This window comes from Euleptes europaea, chromosome 11, assembly GCF_029931775.1.
Source record: "Euleptes europaea isolate rEulEur1 chromosome 11, rEulEur1.hap1, whole genome shotgun sequence".
Lineage (NCBI taxonomy): Eukaryota > Metazoa > Chordata > Lepidosauria > Squamata > Sphaerodactylidae > Euleptes > Euleptes europaea.
The window spans coordinates 74,274,926-74,288,638 of NC_079322.1; the positions used below are offsets into that span (position 1 = coordinate 74,274,926).

Genomic DNA, 13,713 nt, shown 5'->3' on the forward strand with positions numbered 1-13,713 from the left:
GTCTCCCCTTGCTGAAGTGCATTATTCAATTTGTTGTTTTCAGTAATGTGGTTAGAGTTCTGGGAATGTGGGAAGATTTCTGGCAAAAATGATGCCGTTTCTCTCTGATGCTTCTTCTTCAGTAACTCTGCGCTTTTCATCACTCCGACTTGTTTGGCCATCTGCCTCCGAAACAGCATCGAGTCGAGACGGAAAACTGTCCACAAAGACGCAGGAGTTGCCTCATGGTGGAAATTTTAAAAAGAGGAAGAGAGAAGAAACCAAGAAAGCGGGAGAAAGGGAAGGAATGAGAGGGAGAAAGGAGGAAAGAAAAAGGAAGAGAAAAAACAGAAAGGAAAAAACCATGGGGGAGAGAGAAAGCAAAGAGAAGAACGGGAGCAAGATGGAGAAAGAATGGTGGGAGAACAGAATCCCATTGGCAGCCGGTGGTCACACGGATGCCGTCTGTTTTATACTCTGAAAGCTGATCCGGGTTGGGGAGGTGGGGATGGACATGGCTCGGGCGACACGAACCCGCAGGGAGTGATGGTCTTGCCAGCGGTGCCATCTTTTCCTGGCGGCAGAACGTACCTGACGGGAGAAAAAGAGGCCGTGAAACGCGGAGAGAAACCACCAACAAGCCGCTTCCCTGAAAGGGAACTTACCGTAACCCATGCAACGGCCTCCCGATAGTTTCATCCTCCTCTTTTCTCCACAGCAGGATCCAACCCAAGTCTAAGCTTTTAGAGTCCCAGTCATGTAATGGGTTATGCAAGCGCATAGTTCCCATCACTGGGAGAGGGAGCCGACCTTTTCATTGGCATGAGAGCAAATGACTCCCCCGGTCTGTTCTCCGTCAAGAGAAAACCTTTAAAAACGAAACGACAAAGGGACCTCTGACTCTCGAAAGCTCATACCCCAAAAATCTCGTCGGTCTCTAAGTTGCTACCGGACTCGAATCAAGCCGTTCTGCCACAGACCAATATGGTTACCTTCTTAAATAAACAAATATCATTGTCTTTGTGAAGGTGTTGTTTCGTCTGACATACCCACAATAATGGTTACTGGCCCTCCTTCTAGTGTTGTTTATGTGTTTTAATTGAATTATTTTAGAATTTTTATTGTATTTGTAATTGTTTTAATGTTTTTTTTGTTTGTTTGCTGCCTTGTGGATCCTGATTGGGTGGGAAGGCAGCATTAAAATGTTTTAAATAAATACATGTCAGGCTCTTGAAAAGATATTTCAAAACACCTACTCCTTGGACCACCTTTTTATTCCTCCTATATGAATGGCTTTTTATGGGGCGGGGAGTAATGAACATATCCATGTATCAAAGAAATTGCAAAGTGAGACGTGAGCTCATTCACAAATTCAAAACAACGGACCCCCAAGGGCTAAACAGGGACATAGGATTCTTGTCTCACCACAGGTGCTAATTTCCCATCCCTTAGCATTTCTCCTCTGCTACAATCAAGCTGATTTCATTTCGCATTGTTCCTCTGCATCCTGACTCCCTTCTCTGCAACACCCCTCCCATTTTCTGACTGGAGGGAAGGGCTCAGGGGTCTCCATTCCTACTTGGCTCTGATGAAGGGAGATTTGACTCTTGAAAGCTTAAGAACATAAGAAAAGCCCTGCTGGATCAGACCAAGGCCCATCAAGTCCAGCAGTCGGTTCATACAGTGGCCCAACCAGGTGCTTCTAGGAAGCCCCCAAACAAGATGACTGCAGCAGCATCCTGCCTGTGTTCCACAACAATTAATATAATAGGTGTGCTCCTCCGATCCTGGAGAGAATAGGTATGCATCATGACTAGTATCCATTTTGACTAGTAGCCATAGATAGCCCTCTCCTCCATGAACATGTCCACTCCCCTCTTCAAGCCTTCCAAGTTGGCAGCCATCACCACATCCTGGGGCAGGGAGTTCCACAATGTAACTATGCGATGTGTGGAGAAATCCTTCCTTTTCTCTGTTTTGAATCTCTCACCCTTCAGCTTCAGCAGATGACCCCGCTTCCTGGTATTATTAGAGAGGGAGAAAAGCTTCTCCCTGACCACTCTCTCCATACCATGCACAATTTTATAGACCTCTTATACCCTGGAAATCATATTGGTCTCCAAGGTGTTTCTGGACTCAAATCTTGCTCTTCTACTGCAGACCCACACGGCTGCCCCCCTGAAACTGTGTCCCTCCTGGTTTCCCAGTCATTGTTAAACACAGTCCAACAGGAAGTCCAACTAGGCACATGCAGATGTCTAAAGATGCCTGAGGAGTCAAGAATGAAGGGGTTTTTAACTTCTCTAGCATGGAGTGAGGCGTCATGGAGAAGGAGGTGGATAGTTTGGAAAAGAAGACGAAGTGTTGGTTTTTATATGCCGACTTTACCAGTTAAGGAAGAATGGAACTGGCTTACAATCACCTTCCCCTCCCCACAACAGACACCCTGTGAGGTAGATGGGGCTGAGAGAGTTCGGAGAGAACTCTGACTAGCCCAAGGTCACCCAGCTGGCTTCATGTGTAGGAGTGGGGAAACCAACCTGGTTCACCAGATTAGCCTCTACACCTCATGTGGAGGAGTGGGGAATAAAACCCAGCGCTTCAAATTTGAGTCCACCGCTCCAAACCACCATTCTTAGCCACTACACCACACTGGCTCATAGTGGATAGTTGCCTCTTTCTGCTATGTCTCCTTGATAGCTAATCTTCCCTGCACCTTCTGCTCCCAGAAGCTGGGGAAGATAAGCTGCAAAAAGAGAGAGCGAGAGACCGAAAGAGAGAGCAAACTTGAAATAAACAGTGGAATCAGAGAGTCCGGCCCTACTCTGCAGGGATTTCTGGCTGCAAGAGCTGGGTGTGAGTTATTAAGCCTGCTGCGGACATCACCACGGCCCTTCTCTTTATTTTACATCCCTGAGGGATTTTGTTTTTGTGCCAGAAAGAAAATATTTTCAATTACAGGCTGGGCACAGATGCCTATCAATAACTCGTGCCACTATAAATAGCAGTCCCCTGGCTTCCAAGTAAATCGGAGGGGAACGCGGCAAGATGCTTCATTCTTGGTGTTTAGGAAAGCGGCAGGCAGTCGCAAATCACGCTACTGGTAAGCAAGGGAATCTGCCTGCTAAAGGTCAGGCATATTGGTGATTTGCGGGATCATTTTCCGGTCTGTTTAACACGATGTATTAAAGGGATAACTGCTCCTCCACTTTCAGATATAGTGACAAGACAGGGAGCCAGCGCAGAGCCATCTATCCAGGTTTTGTGTTGCTTTCTAAACGAGGCTGCTACATTACTGACGATGGTTATAAATCATAAGTATTATTATGTTATGTGGCCTTGTCGAGATTGTGTGCAGGCCTAGAGCTGTGGTTACGGGAACATGAGGGTTGAGCTGGAAACTAACAGGTAAAAACAGGCTACATATAAAACCACCAGTATGAACTGCTATAAAAAATAATCTACACCGTTGATGATATGTGTGTGTTAAGTGCCGTCAAGTCGCTTCCAATTCATGGCGACCCTATGAATCAAAGTCCTCCAAAATGTCCTATTTTAACAGCCTTGCTCAGATCTTGCAAATTGAGGGCTGTGGCTTCCTTTATTGAGTCAATCTATCTCTTGCTGGGTCTTCCTCTTTTCCTGCTGCCCTCAACTTTTCCTAGCATGACTGTTTTCTCCAGTGACTCTTGTCTTTTCATAATGTGACCAAAATACGATAGCCTCAGTTTAGTTATTCTAGCTTCTAAGGAGAGTTCAGGCTTTTGATCTATAACCCACTGATCTGGTTTTTTTGGCAGTCCATGGAATCCGTAGCACTCTCCTCCAACACCACATTTCAAAGGAATCTACTTCCTTCCTATCAGCTTTCTTCAATGTCCAGCTTTCATACCCATATATAGTAATAGGGAATACAATGGCATGAATTAACGTAATCTTGGTGGCCAGTAATGCATACATATATAAATGACCAACAGACCATATGCGTTTTGGGCTCTTAGGTCTTCCTCAGTGGTCAAATTTGTGGAATGTCAAGAGACAGCAGAGACAAAAGGGGATGACCCTGATGCTTATGGAACAGAGCAACCCTCTCCAACCTTAAGGAAATCTGCAAGGAACACAAAAGGCATTCCAGCAGAAAGACTAAATCTCTACGCTGAAGTGGACAGTCACTGGGAACCTTCAAGTTGGGACGAACTGCAGAAGTTGCCCGATGGTGAGAGGACGAGATGGCTGAATGCAATTCAGGATGAATTAGAGTCATTGCAGAAAAATAAAACCTGGAAGCTAACCAAACTCCCACCTGGGAGAAAGACAGTGGGATGCAAATGGGTTTTCAAGGTAAAGCGAAACACTGATGGAAGTGTGGACAAACACAAAGCAAGACTAGTTGCAAAAGGATTTACCCAGAAATTTGGAACTGACTACATAGAAACCTATGCACCAGTCATAGGACACACAGCGATAAGGACTTTGCTAAGTATAGCCGCATCTAAGAATAAAATTGTCTTGCAACTGGACGTGAAAACAGCCTTTCTGAATGGTGACTTGTCAGAAGAAATATACATGCAAATTCCTCCTGGACTAAAGGACTGTGATACTGAAAATCAAGTTTGTAAACTTGAAAAGACTTTGTATGGACTTAAACAATCTGCTAGAGCATGGAACCACAAGCTTACCTCATTACTGGAAGCTTAAGGCTTCAAACAAGGGAGCATAGAGAAATGCTTATTCAGAAGAAATGTGGAAGGACAATGGGAATATGTCCTGACCTTTGTGGATGACATTTTAATTTGTTGTGACACTGAAACAGCTGCAAATAAAATTGCAGACAAACTGAACCAATCAGTGGAAGTGAAACTACTTGGTGAAGTGAAAAATTATCTTGGATTGGAAATAGAAAGGGATCAAGACAATGGATTCTCAATCAGTCAAAGGATCAAAATACTGGAATTTCTGCAATTTATGAATATGCAGGAGTGCAGACCAAAGAGTACTCCACTTGATCCATCATATATGAATCTGGAAGGAGGTGAATTATTGAGCAACAACCACAAGTACCGAGAGGCTAGTGGAAAACTACTATACTTGAGCAATGTTAGTAGACCAGACATAAGTGCCGTAGTTGGAATTCTGAGTAGATGGACCAGCGCACCTAGAGAATATGATTGGAACGCAATAAAGCACCTTACAGGATACTTAAAGAAAACTATCAACATGAAATTGAAAATAACTTCAAATGATGTGCCAAGACTGACAGGATACATGGATGCTGATTTAGCTGGAGATAAAACAGACACATCTGGAAGTGCACTTTACAAGGTATTATATCAGAAATATATAAACCTTATATCCTGTGTGGCTAGATGTAAATTAATAACCCCAATCATGGGTCTTTCAGCATGGTAATTTGCTCACACAAGTATCTGGTGCAATTTTTTTTAATGTTTCCAGATGTGTTGTAAATCATGAAGTGACAAAATATATTAGCTATGGTTGGAGTGCCTGGCAACTGGTGGGAGGGTTGTGGGCGGGGCCACGGGAAGGCCACAGTGTCGCACGCAGTGCTACCTCATTTCCAGTAAAAACCAGAAGTGACAAAGGGTAGCTCTAGGAATTGCCAGAAACTCTATGGTAACACCAAAGAGTTTCTGGTGATTCCTAGAGCCACCCGTTGTCACTTTCGGTAAGAACTTCTAGTGAGAACTTCCGGTAGGAACCCAAGGTTCCATTTAAAGAGAAAAAAAATCCCATCACTGCTCAGAGTGGCAGTAGGCAACGAGATTTGGAGGCAAGGGATTCCCTGCCCTCACCAGGAGCTTGGCAGCCCTATGTTGAGGAGGAGGAGGAGAAGAAGAGTTGTTTTTTATATGCTGACTTTCTCTACCACAAGGAAGAATCAAAGCGACTTACAATCACCTTCCCTTCCCCTCCCCACAACAGACACCCTGTGAGCTAGGTGGGGCTGAGAGAGCTCTAAGAGAACTGTGAGTAGCCCAAGGTCACCCAGCTGGCTTCATGTGGAGGAGTGGGGAGACCAACCTGGTTTACCAGATTAGCCTCCACTGCTCATGTGGTGGAGTGGGGAATCGAACCCGGTTCTCCAGATCAGAGTCCTCCGCTCCAAACCACCGCTCTTAACCACTACACCACGCTGGCAGTAAGTCCTCAGTGGGAGCTCTGCAAGGGATACCACCGCATTCAGTACAAACTGTCCCTTTCTTTCTCCTAGGGCTGCCCTCAATAAATTACACGAGAACCATCCCAAAGGCACCCGGGGTGAAATGTTTAAATGCAATCAGTCAGTTACGCTGGATGCAAGCAACAGCGTGCAATCCATCAGCAGATCGGCCTGCACCGCTGAGAAGCATCGAGATTCAACTTGGGGCTGTGACGCCCCTTCCAAAGTTCTTCTCAATGAGAGGAGTGACCTTAGACTGCCTCCTCGCTTTCAAGGAAACCAAATGGGGTGCCCTCTTTGTTATTGTGAACGGAAAGTCATGCTGGGAAAATGTTCTGCCTTTAATTCATATTGGAACAATACTCCCACTTGAGTGAAAAAGTAATCATACCTTTGCTGACATTACAAAAAGGAAATTAAAGCAATAATTTTTGAAGGGCCTTCTCCCTCCCTGAGGTTGCAGGAGCAGGGAAGGAGAGAGAGATAGAGTGCCCAGTTGGCTTGTGCGGTATTGGCTCTGTAGAGAGAGCCAGCATGGTGTAGTGGTTAAGAGCAGTGGTTTGGAGCAGCGGACTCTGATCTGGAGAACCGGGTTTGATTCCCCACTCCTCCCCATGAAGCCAGCTGGGTGACCTCGGGCTTGTCACAGCTCTCCCAGAACTCTCTCAGCCCCACCTACCTCACAAGGTGTCTATTGTGGAGAGAGGAAGGGAAAGCGATTGCAAGTCAGTTTGATTCTTCTTAAAAAGGTGGAGAAAGTTGGCATATAAAAATCAACTTCTTTTACTGGCGCCACCACTTCAGGCTCCAGTTAAAACCTTAACGGTGGCAGTTAGGTTTATCTTCCGTGGAGCCTGAAGAAACGGAAGTGATGAAGGGGGGGGTTGTATAGAATACCAGGATGTATTGTGTTCAGTTTTGGGCACTGCAATTTTAAAAGGATGTAGACAAGCTGGAACATGTCCAGAGGAGGACAAAAAGGATGGTGAGGGGTCTGGCAACCAAATCCTATGAGGAAAGTTTGAAGGAGCTGGGTATGTTTAGCCGGAAGAGGACAAGACTGAGAGGGGATATGATAACCATCTTCAAGTACTTGAAGTGCTGTCACATAGAAGAGGGTGCCGAGTTGTTTTCTGTTGCTCCAGAAGGTCGGACCAGAACCAACGGGTTGAAATTAAATCAGAAGAGTTTCCGTCTAGACATCAGGAAGAATTTTCTAACAGTCGGAGCGGTTCCTCAGTGGAACAGGCTTCCTTGGGAGGTGGTGAGCTCTCCTTCCCTGGAGGTTTTTAAGAAGAGGCTAGACGGCCATCTGTCAGCAATGCTGATTCTGTGACCTTAGGCAGATCATGAGAGGGAGGGCATCTTGACCATCTTCAGGGCATAGAGTAGGGGTCACTGGGGTGTGTGTGTGGGGAGGTAATTATGAATTTCCTGCATTGTGCAGGGGGTTGGACTAGATGACCCTCGTGGTCCCTTCTAACTCTATGATTCTCTGATTCTATTATTCTATAATGTGCCCTTCTCCGCAACTGTGGCACCCCCCTGGAGAGGTGGTGCTGTGTGCCAGCCTACACCCTCACAGTAGGTTTTTACACACTCCACGCTTATTTCCACAGCCATGGGAACTAGAAACTTGGTTATTTAAAAGTGAGGCATTTGGTCCCGAGGGAGATGACCTGAGCTGCTTTTTATGCTTCTGCAGAACGTCAGAATAGAGGGATCCCTGAGGATAAGACCACCACACATTCAGATATTCGAGCTTGGCCTCGCTCTTCTCTTCCGGAGGGATTTATATAAATGTCTCGCCATCCAAATATCTTGACAGGCACGGTAGTAGCTGCAAGCGCCGAGCAGGACTGGTCATTATGAACCGCCTTGCGGAGACCTCTGCTTTCTACGGCTCCGCTGAGAAATGCTCCAAACAAGCAGCAAGTACACAAGGTCGGGAATTATGATAATCAGAAGCTCTTACACCGCACTAATGGGACATTGAGTACAGGGCTGGTCAGGTCAACTCACACAAAAAAAAAAGCACAACAGAAATAGAAAAGGTCCACAAACAAGCTGCACAATTATTAAGGGCTCCGAGAAAGTCTCCCGGTAAGAGCAGTGGAAGAGTGTGTGTGGGCGGGAGCGAAACGCCATTAGAACGCCACTCAAGGGAAGAGATGGTGCGTGATGAACACGGGAGCTTGCCAGTATCTTGCGGTTCACTGAATTTCCCCTGTAAAACATACTCATGTTTTGATGGCATTTGTGTGTCGATAAGTTGGCAGTATGTGCATATCATAGGTATACACGACAGACATTATCAATACTATACAAACTGCATTCAAAACAGATGAAAGCAAGTATTTCTTCACACAACGCATAGTTAAATTGTGGAACTCCCTGCCCCAGGATATGGTGATGGCTGCCAACTTGGAAGGCTTTAAGAGGGGAGTGGACATATTCATGGAGGAGAGGGCAGTCAAAATGGACACTAGTCATGATGTATATTTATTCTCTCCAGTATCCAAGGAGCATGCCTATCATATGAGGTGCTGTGGAACACAGGCAGGATGGTGCTGCTGCAGTCGTCTTGTTTGTGGGCTTTCTAGAGGTTCCTGGTTGGCCACCGTGTGAACAGACTGCTGGACTTGATGGGCCTGGGTCTGATCCAGCAGGGCCTTTCTTATGTTCTTAAGATCTCTGTGAGGATGAACTGGGGGAGTAGATCTTAGCTGGAAACATTTGTATGCCACCTTTCCACCCATTAGGGCCCTCGAGGAGATGGACCATTAAAAACACAATGGATATCAACTTTAAAAACAGTGACTTATGTATAAAAACAACAATGAAAAACAAAAGAGCAAGAGGGGCACAGTCAGGGCATGCCAGATGGAACCGAAAAGTTTTCACCCGCTGGCAGAAGACGACGACTGAAAGGGGCAGGCGAATCTCCCTGGTGAGCTTCACCATTTCAGTGCCACGCTGTTTGCCACCCTGAACTCACTGGAATAAGGGCGGGATTGAAATATAATAAATAAATTCCATGCCCATTAGCCTGAACTCTACAAAGGGAAGGTTGAAAGCAAATATCATGAATAAATTTCTCTCCGTTGTGGGGGATCAGCGGTTGCTGGGCTTGTGTCTCGATTCCTCACCTCTCAAGTGTGAACAATACAGATTTCCCTCAGGATGGCTGGAAGAGCAGATGCGTTACGCACGAACATGTCATTCTTCCTATTATGAAATGTGACTATTTTTGTGTTGTGTTGAGCCCCGTGGCGCAGAGTGGCCAGCTTCAGTACTGCAGTCCAAGCTCTGCTCGCAACCTGAGTTCGATCCCAGCGGAAGTCGGCTTCAGGTAGCCAGCTCAAGGTTGACTCAGCCTTCCATCCTTCCAAGGTTGGTAAAATGAGGACCCAGCTTGCTGGGGGTAAAGTGTAGAGGACCGGGGAAGGAAATGGCAAACCACCCTGTAAACGTAGTCCTTCCGAGGTCGGTAAAGTGAGTACTCAGCTTGCCGGGGGTAAAGTATAGAGGACTGGGGAAGGCACTGGCAAACCACCCCATAAACAAAGTCTGCCTAGTAAACGTTGGGATGTGACATCACCCCATGGGTCAGGAATGACCTGGTGCTTGCACAGGGGACTACCTTTACCTTTTAACAATTATCCACTTTTTTTGCTAATTACCGGCACAGACAGGGCACAATGCAACTTACCTCGCCATTTAAGAAGCAGTAGAACACAGACACAAAGAAACCCTGGAAAGCAAACAAGGAAATCTCCGTAAGGTTGTGAAGACAGGCGCAGGTGATGGATGCTCATTAAAAAAGCTGGAACGTTGGGCAGCATTTAAACAAGGATGCAAACAACTATCCCCTTGCCTTCTAGGTATCCGTCTGTCTAAATTCTGAGCAATCTTGGCCCACTGATGCCTCTGCCTTAGGTTTCAGATACATCTTGTAGTGCTCCAGAATTTGTCAACAGGATCATTTAATCCAGCCTAGATACATCTTAACTGCATCTGGGGATAATTCTCTTTAAAAGGCCTATTTCTTTGCAAGCGAGTATAAATTGCAAATTATGACTACACATTCCCCAATTCCATTTATATAACACAGCTTGAGGTAATTTACATGCCTCTAAGGATGCATAAGGCCCCCTTCTAACATTTTTCTAGTCCCATCTTAATTCTTTTGCCTTCCTTTGAAATCTCTCAGACGTTTCATTCGAAGGAGCTCCTTCAAATTTAGGCAAAACTGAGCGACTCTTGAGTGCGCCACTGTGAGAAATGTCGCTAGTTCTACTGAATTGCTTTTGGCTTCCCACAACATTTGCCGGGGATTTGGTTTGAAGAAGGACCTTCTTCGACAGAATCCGAATTCTGCTTTAGAAAAGATGGTGGCAGCAACATTACCCTAATGCTTATAGATCCCAGGTGCAAAAATCTTCTCCATCCATGTGAATTTAGGCAGATCATGAGAGGGAGAGCAGGAAGGGTTGTGTCAGTGTTTGGCTCTCCTGGCCCTTTCTTACATGCCCAAGGTAATGCTAATTACCAGTTTGGGTCAGGAAGCAATTTCCCTCCAGGCCAGATTGGCCAGGGATCCTGGAGGGTTTTTGTTGCCATTTTCTGGGCACGGAGTAGGGGTCACTAGGGGTGTGGGGGAAGTTAGTTGTGAATTTCCTGCATTAAGTAGGGGGTTGGACTAGATGACCCTGGTGGTCCCTTCCAACTCTATGTTTCTATGATTCTATAATGTGGGCTACCCATAGTGATGTCCACACAGCTCAGTGTTTGAGCCCAGTCTTAAAGCCATGAATCCCAATTCCAAAAGGTCTCAGCTGGATAAACTTGGGAGGCCCTCTGGCTGAGACCTTGCCCAAGGGTGGGGCTGTGGCTCAGTGGTAGAGCATCTCCTTGGAATGCAGAAAGTCCCAGGTTCAATCCTCTGCATCTGCAGTTGAAAGGATCAGGTATTAGGTGGCATGAAAGACCTGTACCTGAGACCCTGGAGAGCTGCTGCCAGTCTGAGTAGACAATACTGACTCTGATGGACCAAGGATCTGATTCAATATAAGGCAGCTTCATTTGTGTGAGTGTCAGAGTAGGTAGTACTGGGAAAGATGGGACAAATAACGGGACTCCAGTCTAAGGAGGTTCATATGGTCACAGCTTCACCCCCCCTTACGTTAGCTGCTCTGGGCATACCCAGCCCCAAATCCCTTCACTGCCAACTCCCTACACTTCCAAAGAAGGCATGCTGACCCCCAGTTTAGTTGAAGGGTACATGATACAGTAGCAGGAATGGCCAGGAATGAGAAGATTTGTATATGCCGACTTTCTCTCCCACTTAAGGAAGAATCAAACCGGCTTAAAATCACCTTCCCTTCCCCTCCCCACAACAGACACCTGTGAGGTAGGTGGGGCTGAGAGAGTTTGTAAACTGTGACTAGCTCAAAGTCACCCAGCTGGCTTCATGTGGAGGCGTGGGGAAACCTCCCCGGTTCACCAGATTAGCATCTGCCGCTCATATGCAGGAGTGTGGAATCAAACCCGGTTCTCCAGATTAGAGTCCACCCGTCTTAACCATAGAATCATAGAGTTGGAAGGGACCACCAGGGTCATCTAGTCCAACCCCCTGCACAATGCAGGAAATTCACAACTACCTCCCCCCTCCACACCCCTAGTGACCAGAAGATGGCCAAGATGCCCTCCCTCTCCTCATCTCCCTAAGGTCACAGAATCAGCATTGCTGACAGATGGCCGTCTAACCTCTTCTTAAAAACCTCCAGGGAAGGAGAGCTTACCACCTCCCGTGGAAGCCTGCTCCACTGAGGAACCGCTCTAACTGTTAGAAAATTCTTCCTAATGTCTAGACAGAAACTCTTTTGATTTAATTTCAACCCGTTGGTTCTGGTCTGACCTTCTGGGGCAACAGAAAACAACTTGGCACCCTCTTCTATGTGACAGCCCTTCAAGTACTTGGAGATGGTTATCATATCACTTCTCAGTCTTCTCCTCTTCAGGCTAAACATACCCAGCTCCTTCAACCTTTCCTCATAGGACTTGGTCTCCAGACCCCTCACCATCTTTGTTGCCCTCCTCTGGACACGTTCCAGCTTGTCTACATCTTTTTTAAATTGTGGTGCCCAAAACTGAACACAGTACTCTAGTTGAGGTCTAACCAGTGGCGTGGAGGAGGAGTCACTGGAAACCATGTACAAGCTGAGCATTCCCTGTGGCACTAACAGCGCTACTGAGTTTCAGCTCACTCCTCTCCACTAGCAGCCCACCAGCACAGTGGTAGACCAAGAAGCCAGAGAGTGCCATGACACAGGGTGGGATGGGGCTGTGGCTCAGTTTGTAAAGCATCTGCTTGGCATGCAGAAGGTCCCAGGTTCAGTCCCCGGCAACTCCAGTTAAAGGGACTTGGCAAGTAGGTGATGTGAAAGACTTCTGCCTGAGACCCTGGAGAGCCGCTGCTGGTCTCAGTAGACAATACTGACTTTGATGGACCAAGGGCCTGGTTCAGCAGAAGGTACCTTCGTGTGTTCGCTCTGCTCACCTAATGGTGACACTTTCCTCTGATGCAAGTGACCATCATCCCATGAAAGGGGTCCTTTTGCCAGGCCGGAGAGCCCTGTGCATCAGAGGAAGACTCCTTGTGCCGGTGGCAGGCACGATCCAGCAGTATGATCCGACCCGCCAATCTCAGAAAGCCTGTTTGTTGCTGTTCCTTAGCGCTGCTGTTCCTACCTGAAAAGACTGCAAGAAGGAATTGAAGTAGATGAAGAAGATCTGGGAAATGTCGTCTTCGCTCGGGTTGACGAAGAAGAGCATGTAGGTGATCCCCAGCAGAGGCAGGAGAACTAACGTCGCCTTGACTGCTTTCCTGTGAAGAATAGATCAGATGGGCGAAGTTACCGGGAAGGAAAGAAAAGGGCAGCTCGTGCCGGAGGGACGCCTGAAGAGCACTGAACTGAATGTGTCTGATTGGTCTTGTTTACAGCACTGTAGGCCCTAATGCCTCTGTGTCTGACATAATGCCTTTTCTACTAAGCGATAGGGATCCCAAGGCTACATTGTCAGTGGCAAGATTTGTTTCAGTCCTAATATCCCTCAAACACTAGATATATGCTGCTCAAGATCAATGGATCAAGGAGCTTCTAAGGGATAAAAGGAAGGAAGGAAGGAATGTTTTCAGCATATTTCATTTTAATGGTATATCAGCGAAAGAGTGGGGGTGGTGGTGAGATTGCATGTGTTGTCTTTGACCTTTATATGTTTTTTTTATTCTATTATTTTTTTAATAAAACATAAACAACTTCACATACATCACACACTCTTCATACTTCGTATCTGCGACAAGATCCTCCTCCAATATATAGTAGAGCAGTTCTAATACATTTTTCATCTAACATTATTCTTTCAGTCTACACAAACACTCGCTTCTATAATTAAATAGATATATAAGCAATTATTCTCTAGCCTTAATTTTATCTAAGTTATTTATCTTAATTTCGATTATAATGAGCTTAAAATCTTGATACTAAAGT

The 13,713-nt window shown here is 46.1% G+C and overlaps 1 protein-coding gene across 1 annotated transcript in view; it reads right to left on the minus strand.

Moving 5' to 3' along the window:
* Positions 1–429: 429 nt before the first annotated feature.
* Positions 430–13,713, minus strand: part of CRHR2 (corticotropin releasing hormone receptor 2) — a 119,492-nt gene continuing 106,208 nt past the window's right edge. Inside the window, exons 10-12 of the mRNA XM_056857136.1 lie at positions 12,914–13,049; positions 9,873–9,914; positions 430–570 (exon numbers count right to left, since the gene is read on the minus strand). Coding sequence (XP_056713114.1) covers positions 430–570; positions 9,873–9,914; positions 12,914–13,049 — 319 coding nt within the window. The remainder of the gene's footprint in view (positions 571–9,872; positions 9,915–12,913; positions 13,050–13,713) is intronic.